This window comes from Cavia porcellus, unplaced genomic scaffold (genome assembly GCF_034190915.1).
Source record: "Cavia porcellus strain 051 isolate PalLab524CR breed Dunkin Hartley unplaced genomic scaffold, mCavPor4.1 scaffold_2, whole genome shotgun sequence".
In the NCBI taxonomy this organism is placed as follows: Eukaryota; Metazoa; Chordata; class Mammalia; order Rodentia; family Caviidae; genus Cavia; species Cavia porcellus.
Genome location: NW_026947485.1, coordinates 92180706 through 92202318, shown reverse-complemented (window position 1 = coordinate 92202318; position 21613 = coordinate 92180706). Strand labels below are relative to the sequence as shown.

At 47.3% G+C, this 21613-nt stretch overlaps 1 protein-coding gene across 2 annotated transcripts in view; it reads right to left on the bottom strand.

Moving 5' to 3' along the window:
• Positions 1–21613, bottom strand: part of Grk5 (G protein-coupled receptor kinase 5) — a 215301-nt gene that overhangs the window by 149276 nt on the left and 44412 nt on the right. Inside the window, exon 1 of one of the 2 annotated variants that reach the window (XM_063244827.1) lies at positions 575–780. The exons of the other annotated variant lie outside the window; for it this stretch is intronic. Coding sequence (XP_063100897.1) covers positions 575–752 — 178 coding nt within the window. The 5' untranslated portion in view covers positions 753–780. Of the gene's footprint in view, positions 1–574; positions 781–21613 lie in introns of those variants that run through there. 2 annotated transcript variants of the gene reach the window in all.

The window sequence follows — 21613 nt, the reverse complement described above, 5'->3', positions numbered from 1 at the left end:
AAACACCTCCTTTTCTCAGTACTGAAATGAAAATGGAGAAGCTGCCGGTCCCTTCACTCCAGGAGGCGGACGCAGCAGCCTCAGGGAGTCAGATTCGAGGAGCGCTTGGTCAGCAGGGCACACGGGGGTGTCTATGACAGTCAGGGAAGTCCATGGTGGGTGGCATTTAAGCAACATTGGGATTGGCAAGGGCAGGGCAGGGAGTGGGTTGGCTGGGCAAGCAGTGTTCAGGTGCAGGGGACAGCACCTGCATAGGTTCAGTGACAGGACAGCAAGGCTGCCACACTGAGCTGGAGAAGACAAGGAATGGAGCCACAGTGGGGGCAGGGAAGACGGGTTCCAGGGATGCCCTGAGGAAATGACGCGGCTACACTCAGTGACAAGAATTTGGAGGCTAAGGTAGAGGACAGTCTCCCAGGCCAGTGCAGAAGAAAAGCAAATGTAAAGAGAACAAAACACTTAACACCAGTGAGGTCTACTGGAATGCTCAGGTGGGATGCCTGAGACACAAAGGCAGGAACAATGGCATTGGGGGAGATTGTCCCCCAGCAGGAGTGTGACTAAGAAACCTCACCTCTCTGCTGTTTCCTGTTATGCTGGGAAATTCCGACTAGGGTCGGTTTCTTAGTTACTTTTCTTCTCGCTGAGATGAAACACCCAACACCCAAAGCTAACGGGGGAATGGTTCCTTGTAGCTCCTGGTTGGTAGAGGTTTCAGTCCATAGGCAGCTGGTGCTAAGGCAGGGTGGCATGGCAGAGCAGCACTGCAGAGGAGAAACAGTCCATGGTGTTGCAGGGCAGGCAGAAGGCAGCAAACAGGGCCTTAGAAACAGGATCTGTTCCCTGCTTTTTTACGGTCTAAATCAGGCGCTGGCAAACTTTTTCTGTAAAGGGCCTTTGTCTTGACAAACCACCTGCTTTGTGTCAGAGCAAAGGCAGCAGTAAATGAATAAGCATGGCTGTGCTCTGATAAAACTTTATTTATAAAAACAGAGGGCAGACTAGATTTGGTTTGAGGGCCACAGTTTGTTGATCCCTGGCCTAGAACTTCAAAAGTCCTAGGAATTATCTAAGTCACCCCTCCCTGCTCCACACCCACCTCGCCACCTCAGCTCTGCGAACTAGAATGAGAGAAAGATCTGAAACTAAGTCTGCTGACAACCAGCCATGCGCTGCTGTCCCCTTGGTGATGTGAAGCTATGCCCGTTCCCCAGAACAGGAGCAATTGGAAGGGAGCCCCAAAAGTCATCTCTGCCAGGTGGCTGTGGTGCAAAGGTGCTCCTCCAGGAGGTTGATCTAGGCAGTATCTGCCTGGGAAATCTCTTCCAGCATTCACATATTTCCCTGCAACCCAGCCCTCACTCCAGCACCTGGTGCTAGCAAGCAGGGGTAGAGGATTATGAGGTTCTCACATTGACATCATCTACTAGGTTGGGCCAGAGCTCATAGACCACCCATTAAAAGTGAGTTGAATCTCATTTTAACAAACAGGGATCAGCATAGCTTTAGAACCATGCCCAAGTTGCAGAGCTGGCATTCAAACTTGGACCTGAGCACTGTTCTCTCACAGCATGCATATCTGTTACGTAAACCCAGATCAGAGCCTCTGGTCTGTAACAGCAAGAGTCTGGAGCAAATCTGCAGGCTCCACCCTCAACCTAAGACCATGTGAAGTGAGGCCCCACCCTCCTGCAGCTCCTGGGCTCTCAGTGTTCCCCAGTTTTACAAAGCAAAGGTTGGGGGCGGTAGGGAACATACTTGCTCCGACCCTGGAGATTAGCAGGTGGCTGTCAAGCAGCTGAAAAGACAGAGAGTGCTTTTTTCATTATTAGAACATGATAGATTCGCTCACCCCCTCCATCCACAGGTGTCTATTTCAGGTTTAACATAACAATAGAATATTGTTCCCACTCCCACCTTGGGTGCCACAGGGCAGAGTTACTAATGAGGGGTGGGGGCAGCCTGGCACTGACTGTGACTTGGGCAGAAGGACTCACTACCATCCACAGCACCCAGTGGATCCGCCAGGCAACAAAGAAGTGGCACAAATCCTACCTAAGAGGGAAGGAGCCACAGAGAAGCCAATTCTCCTGACACTGTGTACCTGGCACTTAGCAGATAACAGAAAGTGATCCCAGCACCTATATTCAATGGTCACCAGGATGACAGCCCAGAGTAATGTACCAGGAGGACAAGGGGAAGAGAACAGGAAGATAAGGAATAATAGTGACTTAATTCACAGGACACTTGCTGTATTCCCCATTATTGGTCCCCATTACTTAGCATCTATCAGCCAACAAAACAGACAGCATGGCCAGGGAAAAGCTCAGGAACCTGACTGTATACACCTCTGTTTGATCCTCGGGCCCCAATTTTCTCATCTGTTAAGTGAGACATAAAAATATGTCCCCTGCTTGTTTCATAAGATTGCAGCTGGATTCAAAGGAAGAGCTAGACCCACACTCAGCTATTTCCTTGCTGAATAACCTTAAATGACAACTTAAACATAACTTTTTCCAGCCTTCATTCCTTGGTCTGCAAAGGTGGATCATCCTTGCCCAAAAGGCCATCAGCAGATAACAGTAGATGATGCCCCCAAGTGCTCACTACCTGTCTCAGAGGAAGCTTTGAAGTTACTCAGGGTTAGGTGGTGAAAATGTGCTTTTTAAATCAGCAAGTCAGCATGGTTGGAGAGTCCCACTCCTCTCCCAGTGCTTCTGGCACATAGCAATCACAGATCTGTGAACAACTTAAAAATGTTCTTCTTCCTTGAAGGTAACTACTTGGTTTGGGGTATGTTTTTGTTTTTAGAATTTTCCTGAAGCACTCCCCAAAACAGCTACCAACCCAAGGCAGCAGTCCAAAAACAATCAGCAGATGAGCGTGGTGGCTGTCCTCACCACCCTGGGGGCCAGGTGACTGACTGCGAAGGCCTAGGTTGGGGGAAGAGGAGGTGACCTCAGCAGGCAGTTCCTCCCTGGCTCCAGGATGCAGCCCTGTGCCCAAAGCAGCTATGGCTACACCATGCACCAGGCTCCAGAGTGAACCAATGGTGCCATCAGCAGTCAAGGGCAGCCTGCACCCTGCCACTTGTTTTTCTGTAGATGCCAGGCTGAATACCCAAACCTGGGCGTGGCTAAAGGTAGGGGACTTCACTGGGTTCCCTGTAGCACTGCTGACTTCGGAAGCTCCAAGGAATCCTCCTCTGCCTCCAGCACCAGCTTGCACAGAAAGCAAGAGATGGCTCTTGAGAGGCCACTTTGAAATCAGAAAATACTTGCTAAATTCCATATTTTAAATTCTGTCAGCATTCTGAATCATAGATGTCTGACCTTTCCTTCAAGAAACTTCAAAATCTAGGAATGGTGGCACACACCTGTAATCTCAGCACTCAGGAATCTGAGACAGGAGGATCACCGTAATTTTGAGGCCACCCTGGGCAACATAGTAAACTCAAGGCCAGTATGAACTCCACAGTGAGGCCCTGGCTCAAAATAAAACAGAAACAAACAAACTGAAGAGTGTGGAGAAAAAAATACTACCTGCCAAATCGTCCTCTACATTGTTACAGCTAGAGTCCAGCCTTCTGGCCAGTAGCCCTGTTCCCACAGCCAGTCCAGGGGCAGCCATCTTTAGTTCCCACTGCCTAAGACAGGCCCTGTCCCAAACCTACCTACTACCAAATGTCTACTGCCCGCCCACCATTGACACAGATCTTGCCCAGCTGCAAAACTTTCCGGTGATTATAGGACTTTTGCTATCCCTTTATTTTCCCATATCCTCCCAACTCTGCCCTGGGCTCATACATGGAACAATCCATGCTCCCAACGGACATGGACAGACACTAGCTGGCTGCCAGGATAGAGGGACAGAAGTAGCCCAGAAACCAACTAGCAAGAAAAATGATCAAGTTTCACAGAAGGCTATAGACAGACAGACAGACAGGACAACCCAGCCCAAAGACTCTCGCTGGCTCCCTGAGGAAGAGTATCTCCATGTGACTGAAAGGACAGGTGGGGGACACCAAGCAGAAGAGGCCTCAGGGGCTGTAGGTGCTTAGGTTATGGGGTGCCTGGGATGGGGAAAGATACAGAGAAAGGCTGCTGCCAGTTGGTGGAAGGAAGACTTGGTCAGACTAGGATTTTAGAAACTTCATGAAATCTGAAGTCTGGGAGAGAGAGTACTAAGCGAGCTATTGCACAGTCCAGATATAAGAAGCAATGAGACTGGATCAGAGCAGTTGCAATGGAGGCGAGAAGGCATGAACAGATGGGAAGGGCCAGAGGCAGGGAGAAAGGACTAGAACTGTCTTTCAGGAGCAGGGCAGAACTTGGCTTTTTATTATTCAATCTCAATTATTCAAAATGTTCTGTTAAACAAATGCTGCTTGTCAGCAGCCACCAGCTTCTCTGCTTTTCTGGAGGCCACTCTCAATCAATAAGTACTTTTGAATTCCAAATTTTAAATTTTATCAGTACTCTGAATCAGACGTGTTAGACCTCTCTGACCTCGGTAGGGGTTGAACAAAGAACCTATTGTACAAACTGAAACTCAAAGAACCACACCTTCTATCCTAGTCAGGCTGAGGGAGCTGCCTAGTGCTGAAACAGGTGCAGGAAGGCCATGGACAAGCCACTGTTGGCCACGGACACTCAGGAAGACACCTGGCCTGAAGACCATGGCTACAACAAGCCACTCTGCACACCACCAGCCAGGTGACTATGTGATTACCAACCTCTCTGGGCCTTAGATCCTATATCTATCACATAAGAATTCAGTGTCTATAAAATATCTGTGGGCCCTAAAGAAGGAGGAGAGCCACCAGCCCTGCCCAGAATACAAAGACATTAATCACCTCTTGCCACTCGAGGGAAATACTTACTTATAGCAGTCCAGTCCTGAGTCTTAAGAAGGATAGGAAGAAGCGCCCAGAAATCCTTGATCACTGCAGTGACCAAAACAATTGCAGGCTCAACATGCACAAAACTCTGGAAGAGTTGGAGTTGAAGCCACATATATGAGGATCTGGGCAGAAAAGAGTTCCAAGTAGCCCATGGCACCTAAACAAAAATCTCAACCGCTTTACTGTCTGTTATAGTTTGTGCCTAGATGTCACCCCAAAGCCTCATGAGGACATAGGGTTTTTTCAGAGGTGGCTGAAAAGAGAGTGTGTGATGCTGGGATTAAGACCTTGTCGTAAATCATGCACTGATTGGTGTGGCACAGTTCTGGCCAGGATTAAGGGTATGAGTGCTACACTGCCCTAGGGCGGGTAGCCTGCATAGCATAGAAGAGTCAGAAAGAGTCTTGTCTTCCTCCCTTGTTGCTTTGCTACATTAGCCTGCATGAACTGTTCACTTCTACCAAGTCACCCTGCCTTGGAGGCAGCCCATCACTGACTGAAACCTCTACAAACCATGAGTTAAATAAATCCTTCCTCATATAACTTGTGTGTTGGATATTTTATTCTGCAATGAGAAAAGTAACTGAGACACTCTCCCATCCCCCAGATCCCCTTTTTTGTAAGTTAAAAAAAAAAGGAAAAGAAAAAGATAGCTTCTAGAAATAAAATCTGTGTCCTTTCCATACTTTCTCATGAAGTTAAAAATACAAGTGTTTGGGGGTTGTTTAAGGTCAGAATGGGGTTGGGGATAGGGACATGTTTTTTGAAATCTCAAAAAATAAACAGCCTCAGCCTTCATCTGCAGGCACTCTGGGAATGTGACCTGAAGTGACGCTGGGGTCGGAAAGCCTTGTTTAAAGAAAAGTTCAAGGGCACACCCAAGGCGAGATCAGTAGCTCGAACACTGCGTTCCCCTCCAACAACCAAACTTAAGCATCCAGGAGATGGAGAAGCTGGGGTCGGGGCGCTAAGGGGAAGGGAGAAGACACTGTCCAGGTCAGAGGATGCTCTTCTAACCAGAAGCCAACCACAGGCACGTGTTCCATGTAGGCAAGAAGTCACCACGTCCATAAGGCAGTGATACACTGGGGCAGTGGAGCTGCAGCCCACTCCAGGCAGGGCCGCCCACCCTGCCTGCTAGTCCCTGGCCTGACTGCCCACCTCTCGGCAATGACTGGACAAATTACAACCAAGCTGCTGTGGGGACACGGGGAAGCAGGGCTCACAGGTCATCCATTCATTCAATGCATTATTATTAAACAACCGGTTTTTGTTACATCCTGAAACAAACAATGGAACTATAGACAAAGCCCTAGCCAGCATGGGTGGACTTTCAGGTGGTCAGAGCCCCTCCACTGTTTCCTAACCATTCTCCAACTCAGTGGCCCTCTCACCAACTCTGCTGGGCACTGATGTGGCCAAGCCAGAGATGAGCTATGCCCTTGCCCCAGAGGCATATAAACACCCGGGAGGCTCTACAGGCAGAAAGAGTGGGGAGGACATAGACCAAGACAGCTATCTGGAACAACAGTGTGGCCAGCCACACCAGACATGCCCCTGTTTGACAACTTTACACTTACAGAGTCGCAGTGTCTAGCTCTAGGCAAACACTGGAGGCAGGAGACATAGGTAAGGATCATTCCTGTCTGAGAGAACCAACCACCCAGCCTGGTGAGGGGAACCCTGAGCTAGGATGCATAAGACAACAGTAAGTTGAGGTAGGGTTTTGCAAGCAGACCAGGTTTGGCTTGGATCTAAACCTACTATTTCCTATCTGTGTCTACCTTGGTAAGCCTCCCCCTTAATCTGTGCCTTGGTAACCCCTATGTAACAGGGAAATGACCCTGCCAGCCTAATTATACACACCAAATAACCAGCTCAGCACCAGCGTGTGATGAGGACCATCTTCCTCTGGGTGCTTTGCAGAGGTTGGGGCAGCAGAAGGGGAAGATTTCGCCAAAAGACGTCCAAAGCCATCTTTTTTTTTTTTTTTTTTTTTGAGACAGGGCCTCACTATGCAGTTCAGGCTGGCCTTGAACTCACTTTGTAGCTCAGGTTGGTCTCAAATTCACAACAATCCTCCTGCCTCAGCCTCCCGAGTGCTAGGATTTACAGGAATGAGCCAACACGCCCGGCTGGTCCAAAGCATCTTAAAGATGACTTGTTACTGGAGATGAACCCTATAGATGAATACAATTTCTATAGGAATAAAAATGGAGGAAGTACTCCAAGCTCAGAGAAAATGGCATTTTTTCCTTGGGGAAATGACATTTCCACATCCTGAAATGAAAGATTTGTGATGCATTATTAATAATGGATGGACCAAGGTAATTTTTCCTTCCCTTCCTCCCTTCTTTTCTTTCTTCCTTCCTCTTCTTTCCCTCCTTATGATTCTTTTCCCTTTTTACATTTTAAAAGATATTTTAATTATAGATACTTATAGGGCAGGGGTGGTGAACCTATGGCATACCCATGCCACATGCTACTTGTTACACTGAAAGCTCTAAAAGATTCGCCATCACTGTTACAGGGTATGGTGTGACATTTTAGTACATGAGTGCAATGTATAGGGATCAGATCATGGTAACCGGTATATCCACCATCTCAGATATTTATCACTTATTTGTGTTACGATCACTGAAAATCCTGTCTACTACTTAGTTCCAAATAGACAATTGTTGTCCATCATACTTACCCTACCATGCTCTAAGACATTGGAAGCTACTGCCCTATCCAACTGCATACCCCGGGACCATTAATGTCTCCCAATCCCCCACCCTTCCCTGCCTCTGTTAACTGCTAATCTGCTTTCTACTTCCATAAGATCAACTATTTTATCTCCTACATATAAATAGATTATGTGGTGTTTTTCTTTCTATGTTTGACTTGTTTTACCTAACATAATGTTCTCTAGCCTCATTCGTGTTTTCACAAATGACAGATTTCATCCTTTGTTATGTCTGAATAGTGTTCTGTTGTGTATATAGCACATTGTCTTTATCCAGTTATCCATCAATGGACATGTAGGTTGATTCCACATCTTGGCTGTTATGACTAATGTTATAACATCTCTGCCTCCTATCCTTCAACATAAATTTATTGCGCATTTGCTATATGCCTGACACTGTTCCAGGTCAAAGAACAGATTGATGAACAAGACAGAGACAGCGGCTCCTGGACCTTACATTTCATTTCTTACCAGAGTAACCTGGGCCAATGCCATTTTAAGATGAGAAAGAGAACCATACACACCAGCCCGATGAATCACACAGCCCCACTGAGCCTGAACACATGAGAGCGTCCAATCACCCTTCACCCTCTGGCCTCCACCTCCCCATCTTCCACCAGAACCTCTCCACCCAGGCAAGGAAATGGGCGACTGTCCCCAAAATGACCATTCCAGAGGCTGCCAGCATGGTGAGCTGAAAGAAACAACAGAGGCAGCCGATGGGAGATGACGAACTCCCCAGCTCCCTCATGATTCCTTCTAGGTGCTCCAAGTGTCTTCTGTAAATAATAATTTAGGCTCTAGAATAATCTGGTCCCCTCAAATTATACTCACTTGGGAAGCCGAGTCAACAGAGGCCCCCACACTCCTAAGAGAATTGAACTTGCCCGTGTGACTTAAGGCCAAGCAAGGAACAGCCTGGGGTCTTCCCAGCCCTGTGCGGAAAGCCGGTCCAAAGTACCTAACACACAGAGCCTCTTCTTTCCGAACAAGGGGGAGGTTTTGTTCTTGCTTGTCCACAAAGATTTGACTCCAAGACAGTTTGGGAACTCAATTAATGCATGAATTATTATAAGATGAACAAAAATTCCCCTCAAAAAACTGAGATTGCTGACTTCAGGGCACAGAGGGTTCATTATACAGTACTATTGTCTCTATACCCGAAACTTTTTATAATGCAAAAATTTTGAAAATTTTTTTTTGTCTTTTTTCCTTTTTTATCAGTACCGGGGATCGAACTCATGACTGCCTGCTTGCAAGGCAGGTGCTTATGCCGCTGAGCTAAATCCCCAGCCCCTAAATTTTGAAATTCTAATAAAACACCATAGCTAAAGGTTATAGAGTGCATAAACCTAAAATATTCTGAGTAAGATTAATAAAAGGACTAAAAATAACCCCCCAAATTTGTAGGGTGATTAGTTCACAAGGAAAATAGGGGTTATTAGCCCCATTTTGCAGATAGGAAAGCTGAGGCTTGCCTAAGGACTTTCTGCCAAGAAACCATGACAGAAGGACCAGACCCTGTCCCCAGCACCCACTTCATGGACTCCAACCCACCTTTCTCTGGCACAGCCCCTATCCAGCACTCAAGAGCTTCCTGCTCCTACTCCTCGCCTATGGATATAACAGAATCAGAGGATTCTTTTGCTTAATGTTGAAAAACGTTGCCTTGCCAGGTGTGGTGGCAAACATTTATAATCCCAGCACTTGGGAGGCTGAGGCAAGAAGATCAAGACTTCGAGGACAGCCTGAGGAAGTTCAAGGTCAGCCTGGACTACACAGCAAGACATTGTCTTAAAAAAATGCCTGCCACCTCTCTTTTCACCACGCCACCACCCCTGATTCTGTGTATTTAGGACAGGTGCCCATGGGCCCTGCCAGCCACGTGGAACTGATTACTCTTCCAGCACCCGTCCTCACTGTGGGTCTTCCCACAGGGGGGGCTGCTCCTCCACGATGTTTCCAGCAGTGTGAACCACGTCAGAGTGTCCCAGCTCACCTCTCCAAAAGCCTTGTCTCGGTGGGGACTGGCCACAGATTCTCCAGATTTCAACCCAATAACTGCAGCAGAGGAGCCTGGAGACGCCTCTCCTGGAGACCCTGCACTGCCCTTCTGACGAACCCAGGGGATGTTTCATGAGACCATTTTTATCCTTCCATTTGAGAACCACTGGGGAAAACAGTAGCTCCTTACTGCCCATCTCCAGTTTGTCATTCCCATCTCCCCTTCTCCTGGCTGCCTCTGTGCCTGCGGTGCCCTGGGACGATGGCTGCTGTTACCCACGATGGATGGGTTTGATGATAGACTCCTAACACAAGGCATCTTCATTTTGTATACTCAAACCTCGGTTATGTCTGAAACCCCGTAACCTTTTCCATGGAACACATTGTACCTGTTTCATGCTCCAGGAGTTTTGCAAGAGTTTTGGCCAAAAGCAACAGAGCTCACGGCCAGCTCCCCACCAAGACAGTACGCCTTCCCCTCACAACCAGGGACTGGGGCAGGAAAGGGGAGGAGGATGCTGGCCCCGCCCTCAGTTCCCAGGGAGAGTCCCTACTGACACCTTCACCCAGCACTCACATGTGGGGGGTCATAGGGGTCAATACATGGGCTCCTGCCTCCTTTAGCACTTCCTCACCTTTCCTCAGCTCCAAACAGCCAACAGTACCCAAAGTCACCCTCTGCCAAGAATGGTCCTGACCAACGCCACGGCCACGGCCCCAAGTAGCTAAGGAGCATTTGGAATGAGGCTAATATGAGCTCAGATGTGCTCCTAACACCCTAGAGAGCCCAGGGTGCAGTTCAGTGACAGAGCTGTGCCTAGCTAGTGTAAGGCCTTGGTTAAATTCCCAGCACCAAAAAACAAAACAGGGGGAGGGGGAAACCAAAAAAACTGGGTTTTGACTACTTAGTGTGAGAAAATATAAAATAGCTCATTAATAAATTCTATATAGATGATGTGTTAAAATGATAATTATTTGCACATGTTGGATTAAATAGAAATACATTAATAGAATATTTTTAGCTGTTTCAATTTTCAGCTGTTTCTTTTCTTTTAATGTGGTTACTAGCATGTTCAATTTTGAGAAACTCACATTTACGTCCACTGGACAGTGTCAGACTGCTCTGACATAAAAAACGCAGGTCCATTTGATGGTTGGTGGACCCTGGGCAGGGCTTTTCCCCATCTGTCATCGAGCTCTTCATGGGCTCTCAGGGGATCAGAGTACATGGCACCCGGAGCTAGGGGAATTGAGGAAGTCACAGAGACTGGCGCAGCTGTCCGGTCCCTGGCACTAGTTACATGTGGGCAGCTGTTATGTGCTCAGCAGGGATGTGCTGATCTCCTTGGGGTGTGCCAGCTCCATCAAAGCCTTGGGGTCACAGAGATAGACCTTAGAATTTTCTCCCGGCCGAGGCATCCCTAACTAAGGCACTGAAGAACCAAACTCTGTCTTAGCTTCAGCGCTATGTTGGAAGCTTGGGAGCAAGCCACCTTTTAGGGAGCAGGGGTCAGAGCCAGCCTGCAGTGACCACTGATGCCTTAGGGAAAACCTCAGTGCACTCAGGCTCCCAGTGATAGGAGGCTGATCTAGCTCCACCCCAAGAGGAGGCTCCCCGATAACTGGACCAATTTTGCCAGAGGCACCATCGGTGTATAGCCACAGACCCCAAGGAAAAGGCAGTCAGCACTTGAGGTAGGGCACAGCTCCAGGACATGTGTTCTGTCCTCCCCAGCCCCTGCCCCTTGGTCCTCATTTCCTGGCCTGGGAGACAGACTTGCAGGGATGAGAGATAAGGAGGAGGGGACAGAAATGCTAGGGAGGATGTAGACTCAGTTTCACAGAAGTCTCAAGGGTGAATATTGTGTATCATCTCCAAATGTAACCACTCTGGGTTGCAGGGTCAGGAAACACTCATGTCCCATCACAGGTCCATCCTGCCTGCAGCATACCAGGAGTCAGAAATTCTTCAATATCCTGTCATTACCTTGTGACTAAGATAATTTTATTGCCATGTTGCTTTTGCTTATAAAGTTTCACATCATGCTGATGAAGGTTACTAGTTTAAAACACCATAATCATAAAAAGACACTATAATACTTATAACCTTCTTGTGGCATTTGATTCATTGACTGACTGATTGAAGGGGGCACTTACGAGAGATGGAACTCAGGGCCTTTTTGAGACAGAATCTTGCTAAGTCGCTAGGGTACCCAGGCTGGGCTCCAACTTCTAACTCTCCTGCCTCAACCTACCAGAGTGCTGAGACTATAGCTATATGCCACACCCAGTTTTTAAATTTTTTAACAAACCAGGAACCTCAAAACCAAAACAACTGGAAGAAGAGGCCTGGCTTCTTGTCAGCTTTGAGAAGCCCTGAAATGCACCCCAACTTTGCAAAAGAATCAGTCCATAGTGAGCACTGTGGGATGGGACCAGGGAGAGGGACAAGATCAGGTCAGCAGCCTGGTTAAACCCCAAGTGGAACAACTGGCGGCCTGCTTAGCTTCAGAGTCCTGCTGTTTTACAAGTCCACTTTAAAACCGGACCCTCATTACACAAGAGAAAACAGTTCATCACCTTTAAGAAGGCCTCCTGGACTCTTCTGACAACTTCCAGGAGTCCACAGGAGCCAGCAGGGCCAAGCTTTCAGGTTCCTTTCTCTTTCAGGTGAGAAACTTGGACCCACAGAAGGAAAAGCCCTTGGTCCACCAACCCTTCAGCCCATCTAGGCCTGCAGCACACATTTCTCCCACACCCACAAAGCTCTGGACTTTCTAGAGGAGCCAAGGACACAGTAGTATAGACATGGCTAGGTTGGTGAAGGAGACTGACAAGGAAAACAGATCACTACAAGAAGCCTGGTGATGGTGCACACCTCTAAGCCAGCAATCCAGAGGCCGAGGCAGGAGGATCACTGCTAGTTTGACTACATAGTGACTGTCAAGCCAGCCTAAACTACACATTGAGATCTTATCTCAAAAAATAATAGAATAAGAAGAGGCCTGGTGACACTAGTTTTGAAGAAGTGAGTGTGAAAGTTATGGGGACAACAGAAACTTAGTGACACCTCAACTGAAGCTAGGAGTTCACTGGGGAGCTGAGAGAGTATCCTAGGACCGGGGACAGATACATGGTGCAGGTTAAGATGGCGAAAGGAGGAGCCCAGTGCTCACTCAGGGAACTAAAATAATTTAGGATCCTGAAAGCAAGTTGCAGGACACTGCTGGTCAAGTCAACTGTCTGGAAGGTACAGATGTAAGCTGGAGGAGGATGGTAGATGGTATTATGGGAAAAGTTGTAGGGGGAAAGTGGAGTGGTGAGGCCACAGAGGAAGAAAGAGACACAGAACACAGCAGAGGAGGGATAGGACAGATATTGGGAGAGGGGTGGAATGCGGGCATGAATGAGAAGTTGGAGCCTGTTCTCCTGCTGGGAGAACTTAATGGGACAACCTCTGAGAGGTAAGAAGTTTGGTGTCTGCTAAATCTACCCACAAAGCTCAGTGAAGAGCTGCTTACTTCTCCACCCCAGTTCACAGGAGGGGCATTCACCAGGTTTCTCAACCACCTGGGGAGGTCGGTGACCTGATGGCCTGGATCAGGGGTGGCAGCGCTTGGGGGCTCGCTTCCAAATGGCCACAAGAGGGGAGGCAGTCAGTCACCACCCCAGGAACCCAAGGCAGCCTGCCAACAAGGAAGGTTCAGTCACACTGACACCACAGGCCAGCCAGCTCCCTCCCTGTGCAAAAGATGCCACCATGGGGGAGGCTGACGGCGGAACACCGGATATGAGTGTCATAGTCACAGGCCACCACACACCAGCACCAGGACAAGCAGAGCGCAAGCGTCATGACAATGAACATGTGTCGGACACCTAATGGGAATTGAGGAGCACATACAAGGGCAGAAGAGTGCAAGGCAGATTTCCCACCAGTTAATAAACTAGAACTGGGCATCACTAGCTGGACGCACAAGACCTGCCTTGGGAGTAGCAGGAAGGAGCAACTCCTTCAGAAAGAACCCATAAAGGCAAGACTTGCTCTGACCCCCAGGGAGGGGAGGGATTAAGGGGTGTCTCAGTGAAAGGAATGATTTGGCCCAAGTGTGCAGCCCGTACCTGATGGCAAATTGATCTGAACAAGCAGAGCCTTGTGCCGGGGCCAGTGTGAGAAATGCCTTGAAAGAGAAGAGGCAGCCCTTGGGGATCATCCTGCAGTTTCCAAAGCATTCTGGAAAGGAAAGTTTGGCAGCTTCTCAAAAAAATTTAAACACAGAATTACCATCTCATTTAGAAATTTCATTTATAGCAGACACTGAAAACATTTACAGGTAGAGAACTGAAAACAGGGACCCGGATGCCTATATGCCAACGTACTTCCATGCTTCTTGAGGTTCCTTTAAAATAACATAAAACAGGTATCAGCTATCAGCAGAAGGAAATGGAGAGGGGGTGACAGCAGACCAGAGCTGCCGACCCACTTTTGAGCCATGGCAGAGGCATGGACGGTGGCATTGGCTTGGCTGGCCAGAGAAAGAGGATGTTCTCATCGCCGTGGATAACAAAGCCAACGAGAACCACGCTATGTGTGAGCTGGTGGTGACAAGTATGTGGGGCCATGGGCCAACAACTGATTGATTCTGCGTTCATGTTGGCAGTAACTGTACATCAGTACTACCCGCTAACACTGAGAAGCCAGCGGGAGATAACTCGTTACTAAACACAATTTGTCCCAACATTAAAGTTCTTTTTCTCCTTGACTATCATTGTTCTCATGTACCAAAAAGACTTTGGAGTCAAATGCCCCAGAACTCCAACACACTGGGAACAGAAAAGAGACTTTCTTTTGCCTACAAGTAAAACACCCACCTGTGTATTACGAACTTTTCCCATCTGGCCTAGCACTACACTTGGAGGCTGGGTTTGTGTGTACTGAGTATAGCAATCCAGGGATCAGAAGAGCCACGTCAAAGGCAAGTCACGGAACTCATGTTCCCCTCCACCACCATCACCACCCCAACGTGCATCCAAACCAGGTAACTCTCTAGCAACAAAACGAAAACTCCACACTGTCTTGTGGCTGCTGTTGCACATACCTCCCTACCATCCCGTTGCTCTCAGAGCAGCACAGGGCAGCATGCAGGACATCAGCACTGCCATATTGCGCTCCTGCCCTCTTCACAGGGCTGGAGCTGGCCTTAGCCATGGAAGCAGGAGGTTCTGGGCCACCACCTTTTGCCCCTTGAGAGTCATGGTAGGCACAGACAGGGAGGAGTAGCCCTTGTCTTTGTCACCAGAGTCAGCAGCCCAGAGTCTGCCCATCCTGGGTCTTTTCTCATCAGAACATTGGATCTTCTTCCCCTCTCACCCTCAGGGTTCTGAGTTCCACCAACAACAGATCTACCCAATTTTTCTATCTATCATGTGCACCTAGCTTAGGGCTCAGCAGCTGCTATGAGCTGGCCTGTGTCCCCTAAACCACATGTTGAAGTTCACCTGAGGATATGACTGTATTTGGAGAGAAAGCCTTTAAAGAGGAGAGTGGTTTAAAGTGAGGCCATTAAGATGAGCTCAGATCCAATATGAATGGTGTCTCCATACAAGGCAGTAAGGACACACAGAATGTGCATGAATGTCAAAAGACCAAGTGAGGACATGACAAGATGAAAGCCAGAAAGCTTCTGATCAATTCTTGATCCAAGAGTATGAAAAAATAAAATTGCTCTTCAGGGTGGGCCAGGAGCAGAAACAGGAACTGCCCTTCCCAAGAGCCAGAGGTAACTGTGGGCCAGGAGGAGAAACAGCAACCAATTCACCCTTCCTGTGAGCCAGCAGGCGTGCAGGCTGAGAGACAAAAAGAGCTGAGCCCCCCCACCCCTACCCCAAGCAACCAGCTAATTCAAAGGAACATAGAATAGTTGATAGCAACTGAGGTACAAAAACAACTTAATTCTTATATTGTTTGATTGGTTTTTCAGGCCTAAAGCTGGTAGTCCAAGCATCTATTTAGAAGATAACAATATGCAATATAGCAGCCATGGAGGGTTTTCTTCTGCCTTGTTTTTGAAATCCAATATTGTTCTCACTGTTTTGTTTTGCTCCATTTTATTGTCTTGTTTTATTCAATGTTCTGTTTTGATTGGTATTACTGCTTTTTTATTTTATTTTATTATGTCTGATGATATGGGCAGCAATTTTGAAGATAACAAGAGGCATTATGGTAGCATAGTTGATTTCTTATTATCCTATTTTGAAGTCCTGTATCACTTTCACTGTTTTGTTTTGATTAGCTTTATTGTGAACTTTATTTTGTTTGATTTTATTCTCCTTAAAATAAATAAAATAGTTCAGACAACTGAATGCAGATGTCTTGTGCTCTGGGTGAATGATTTGAGGATGACAATGTGCAATGCATGTGCCATTGTTGGCCCCTGATAGGCATGTTTTGAAATTTTGTTGTAGTTTTTATTTCTTCTTTTTCTTTCTTTCTTTCTTTCTTTCTTTCTTTCTTTTTATTGTTGAAATAAAATGGATTTAGGAAAAAAATCATCAAACTTAAAAAATAAATAAAATAAAAAATTACTGCTCAGGTCAATCAGTCTGTTACACTGTATCAATGGCATCTTAGCAAGCAAATATCACATTCAAGAAGGGACAATAAAGAATGTAATCCCAGCACTACAAGGGTTGAGGCAGAAGGATCACTGTGAGTTCAAGGCCATACTGGCTAAGTAGTGAGTTTAAGCCCAGCCCCTAAACTGCATAGTGAGGCCTGTCTCAAAAACAAACAAACAAACAACAACAAAAAAGGAATGGAGGGCTGGAAAAAGAAGAGAGAAGGAAAGAAACATGCTCAGTTCCCCAATTCTGGACCTATCTGACTGATAGGCCAGGGCTCATCTGCACCTTGTTGAAGCTATGATCCATCTGCTAGTCATATTGCTGAAATAACCACGGATGGCTTGGAAAAAATCAGAAGCACTGTCTGATTTTACTTTGGAAACACAGGTATACATCTTTACAAAGCGTCAAGTATATATCTTTACAAAAGTCAACATGTCCCACTTCTGGGCCATGAAACTAATCTGGCAGAGGAAATAAGACACAAACCATTACAGTGAATTCAAAACACTAAGCACTGAGTACTCACTGGTACACATGTTCAGTCCCCTCTTCCGACATTGTGTTTTTAATGCAATAATTATTCCTAAATTCTATCCAAAGGCACCTACCTGCTACCTTACCATTCATTGGAGTCATCAGTCACCAGAGCACAGCATATTATGACTTTAAACCACAGCAGGGCCAGGCACAGTGACACATGCCTACAATCCCAGCTACTCTAGAGATTGAGGCAGAAAGATCACGAGTTCAAGACCATCCTGAGCAACTCACTGAGACCGTGTTTCAAAATAAAATAAAAGGGCTAAGGACACAGCTCAGTGGTAAAATATTTGCCTAGCAGGCATGAGACCTTGGATTCAATCCCAAATAAGTCTCCTCTCTGTCTCTGTCTCTGTCTCTGTCTCTGTCTCTGTCTCTGTCTCTCACACACTCACACACACACACACACACACACACACACACACACACTTCAGACAGGGCCCCAGTTTCAAAAGTCTTCATTTATGCAAGAAATAAGGGCTCACCCTACTATTTCTTCCCCTGTATCAAGTCACATTCCCAGTGAAATTTAAACATAAGAAGCACAGAGATGAAGGACCGGTGTCTCAGGACGGGCAACAACACCAGTACATCCATCCACCTGGTGGCCTGGGCTTACAAGCCCGCCCAGTCTGAAGGAGCTGCATGGTTCCTCTCCTGGCTGGCCCTGATCCCTGTTTAAAAGGTTAGGTGCAAGTCACATCCACACAACCACTCCAGGACATGGAGAAGAAAAACCAAGGACCCTGGGCAATTAAGTGCCCTTGTTGCTTTGCTCTGGTTGCTTATCCCAGATGTTACCTTGGCAACAGTCAGGAATCTCATTTCCCAGGACAATCACACTTGTGATGAGGAGAACTCCCACCTACTAAGCTGAATGATGTGCCAGAAACTGTGCTCCTGGGTCTACGTTCTCCATTAACCTGCCCAAACCCAGCCCATTTCACAGGAGAATAAACTGAGACCCTCTGGAAGCTAGCATGTGGCCAAACCATAATGCCAATTCCAAGTTCTTACTGCTTTGCAAGGTAGTTTTTGAGGAATGTTACAGTAAAAAGACAGCTGCATTTCCACGGCAACTTTCTTGTTATACTAAGAACCTGCAAAAAAGAGCCAGAGCCAGGAGCCTTGCCGAGGGCCACATAACAACAGTGAAGTAGGCCAGTGCCCTTGAATGTTAATCCTGTTTATGTCCTTGGGCTGCAGCCTGAATGACTGCCCTGTTGAAGGAAGTGAGAGTCTGTCCGCCAAGGTGACAGGGAAACCCATCACTGTGACTTCATGCAACAGGTGGCCTCCCTTGCCTCCAGCTGAAGGCAAGCGAGGAAGGAGAGGCTCCCAGTCTGCACTTTAACGGGCCCAATAGTCACTGACTGAGGTACACACAGCAGAACATAACTCCTGGGTCTCCCAGGTTTCTGACTCCCCGACACCCTTCGCCACACTAGGCGACAGGCCAAATTAACATGATGATCCCCTGAAGGAAGCACAGTAAGTGTCCTGCAGAGTCCAGGAAAGGAAAAGAAATGCCTGGAATCTCCTTCCACATTCAGGCCAACCAGCTTTGCCTTCAACATGACTAAGTTCCCTGCTGAACACTCAGCCCTGGCTGGCTCCACGTTTCCAGTCTTGTCAGGCACATCTCGAAGATAAGTGTATTTGTATTTGGGGGGAAGCCATGGCCTCCCACGTCATTCAGCAGGCCAGTGTTATAATCTGGGTGTCAGCCACTACCCAGGTCCCCATCCTTAGAGCATAGTTGGGTTAAAGCCAATCTACAATTCAGTGCCAATAGCTAACCAAACTTTGCTTCAAACTAAGCATCTGGGGTTTCTTACTTGTGACATAAACCCAGCTCTAATTAACTGAAGAAAAAAAAGAGCACACAGGATGGGGGAAAAGCTACCTACAAACCTCAGCAAGAAGTGAAAGTGACACATTTCTGAAAACTTAGGTATAGAGCTCAGCCACTTTCCTACCAGCAAACAAATCCCCAAAACAGGGTTGAAAGTAGGTAGCTGATGAGGAGAAAGCCCAGAGAAATGAGTCCTCCCTGTGGGCCAGAGTCAGGACCCCTCACACCTGTAACCCAAATGCCAACATCCAGTGGCTTGGGAAGGCTTGAGAAAGATCCTGTCACAAATTCATCTGTGGTCACTGCCGCAGACATCACTACTGAGTGACCACAGATGAATTTGCTTAAAATCCTTTTTAAAAGGTCATGTGGAATCCACATGCTCTCCAGTCACCCACTTCTGATATTTATAACCTGCTATATACACAGGACCAGGGCAGGCAGTACAATCTCACTAGGGAGCTCCATCTGGGAGGACCACATCAAAAACGCTGCAGTGTCAACCATGGCTTCCAATACAAAGAACTTCAAAACAACTGCTAGTGGCTTCATCTCAAAACCACCTCTCTTTGCACTTAGGATGAGCCTCCAAGGCTCCTTCTGCAAACCCATGCTTGGACTACTCATGACCCCTCATGACTACTCATGACCTCATAGAATCTCCTCCTTCCCCACCAGGTCTCTCAAGGGTAAAGCCATCCCCAGTCTAACTTTGCTCATATTCTGGGGTGCAATGTATGTACACAGCATCTCTGGCTTTGTATTTGTTTGTGACAGGATCTTTCCATGTCATTCAGGCTGGTCTTGAACTCACTATGTAGCCCAGGATGGCTTCAAACTCACAGTGATCCTCCTGGCTCAGCCTCCAGAGTGCTGGGATTATAGTCATTACCACGATGCTCGGCTCATCTCTAGTTCTATAGAAAAATTCTGAAAAGACTGGGAGGGACCATGAAGGCAGTAGGCAGAGATGGCTGTATCTGCCAAGGTGCTACCTAGATTCTGCGTGAGAGACTCTCAAGCAACAGGGGTCACTCTCCCAGCCAGCTTGGCCCTCTGGGATGCCCATGCCTCCCTGTGTCTCTGGGTCTATCCATGGGACCACAAAGGACATGTACAATCCTGGTATCAGACAGGGTCAAGCAGTGGATAATTAAAGCCTACAATTGCCTTCATCCAGATTCAGGGGCATCCTGACACCCACTCATCAGCCAATACCTCTCACCATGAGCTGGTTCCATGCTACCTCCCCTGACCTCTCACACACACTGGCACAGTTAGTAGTCACAGCCACCCCATAAAGGAGAATCTCAAGCACTTGGCTCCACACATGAGAAACACTCCAAGGCAAATAACACACCCAAGTTCACAGAGCTGGCAGCATAAGGAACCAAGGTCCAAACCAGGTCGGTCCCATTGGGCACCTGTGCCCTTGGCCACTGCCCTCTTCAGCCAACTAACAGAGTCCAATACAAAGCACAGATTCAGAACATTTGGAGCCATTTCTATGAACAGGCAACACTGCTAAATCCGGCAGAATCACAGCAGCCTAAAGGGATGGGAACCCAGGCTGCCTCCTAGTCAAATGGGTCTGCAGGAAGGCTCTTCCCAACAGGAGCACTAAGTCGGTGGGCAGCCCACAGCTGGGACCCAGCAAGAGCTGACTCATGCCAAATAATTTCCAAATATAACTCCTGACAACCTATGAGATACGTTCTGTGTTTACAAATAAGAAAGCTAATGTATTCTCTAAAATCACACTGCTAATAAAGGACAGGAGATTGGACTGGAATTCCTGCAGTTGAGTCCAGAATCCATATGCCGGGCCTCATCATAACCTAGAACTCCAACATCTGTTTCCCCCAACTGGTCAGAGGCCCGGCCCATCATCCATGCTGTCACTACAACTGAAATGGAATCCCCACATGCAAGCCCAGAGCTATAGGTATGAATCATTCACAAGCACTGGACCATCCAAGGTCTTCAAGTTCAAAAAGGTGGTGATTCATTGGAGTTACACTGTTCCCAGCTCCAGATTTCTCTTTGTCAACTGTGCAGATCTGTATATGCTGAATGTCTGTTTACCAAACCAGAACAAAGAAGCTAATGCAAGCAAACAAAATCTGTAGGAAACACATTGTTTCAGCTAGACTCTGGAACAAGAGACAATAGAAGGGAAAATGCTGTGGAGAACTCTGTAAGGAGAAACAGCCTTGGAAGGGATGAAAGAGTCTCCAAAGAGACTCTGGGAGTGTCTGAGCAGGCCACAGTCATCCAGGGAACCTCTCTGAATGACCAATGCCCTTGGGCGTGCAGGATGTAGCTGCACAGTGCAAGCAGGCAGGGTTCCAGTGAACACTCCATCCCTCACCCTGTGCCCGCCCAGGTCCCCAGCACAGTGCAGCTTGTGGAAGCGTCTATCTGCTATTCAGTAACTTCTAGGTGGGTCCTGTTGTTATTATACACAAAGATAACATTATGACTAATAATAACACTCGTGACATTTGAATGCATTTTGTCCTATCTCTTCAGCCTTACTTTCTGAGTAGGCTAGAGTTCAAATTCCATATTTGTGTTCCTCCAGAGGCCCAGCAGGCCAATTCACTCAAACCATGATGAACTTTCCAGAGTTTCTTAAGAACTCAATGTTTTTTCTTTTCCTTTGAACTTGTGGCCAAGCCCACTGTGGTTTGAGCTGCTGGAGGCCAAATGCTTATTGTTTTTACCTATAAAAGTCTTTCAACTTCACACTTTTTACAAGAAACTGTTGAAAACTGCCTAAGACACACCCTCAGCCAATGTATGTATTTACTCCAATTGGAGGGTATTTAGAAAAGAAAGTTGCAGGTAGGGCAGATGTGCCCAGCAGCTGAAAGTCCAGTCAGGGTGAAGAGCACGCAAGCGCACACCAGTGAAGGTACGAGGACTGCATTGGTGAAAGAAAGGAACAGGGGCTCTG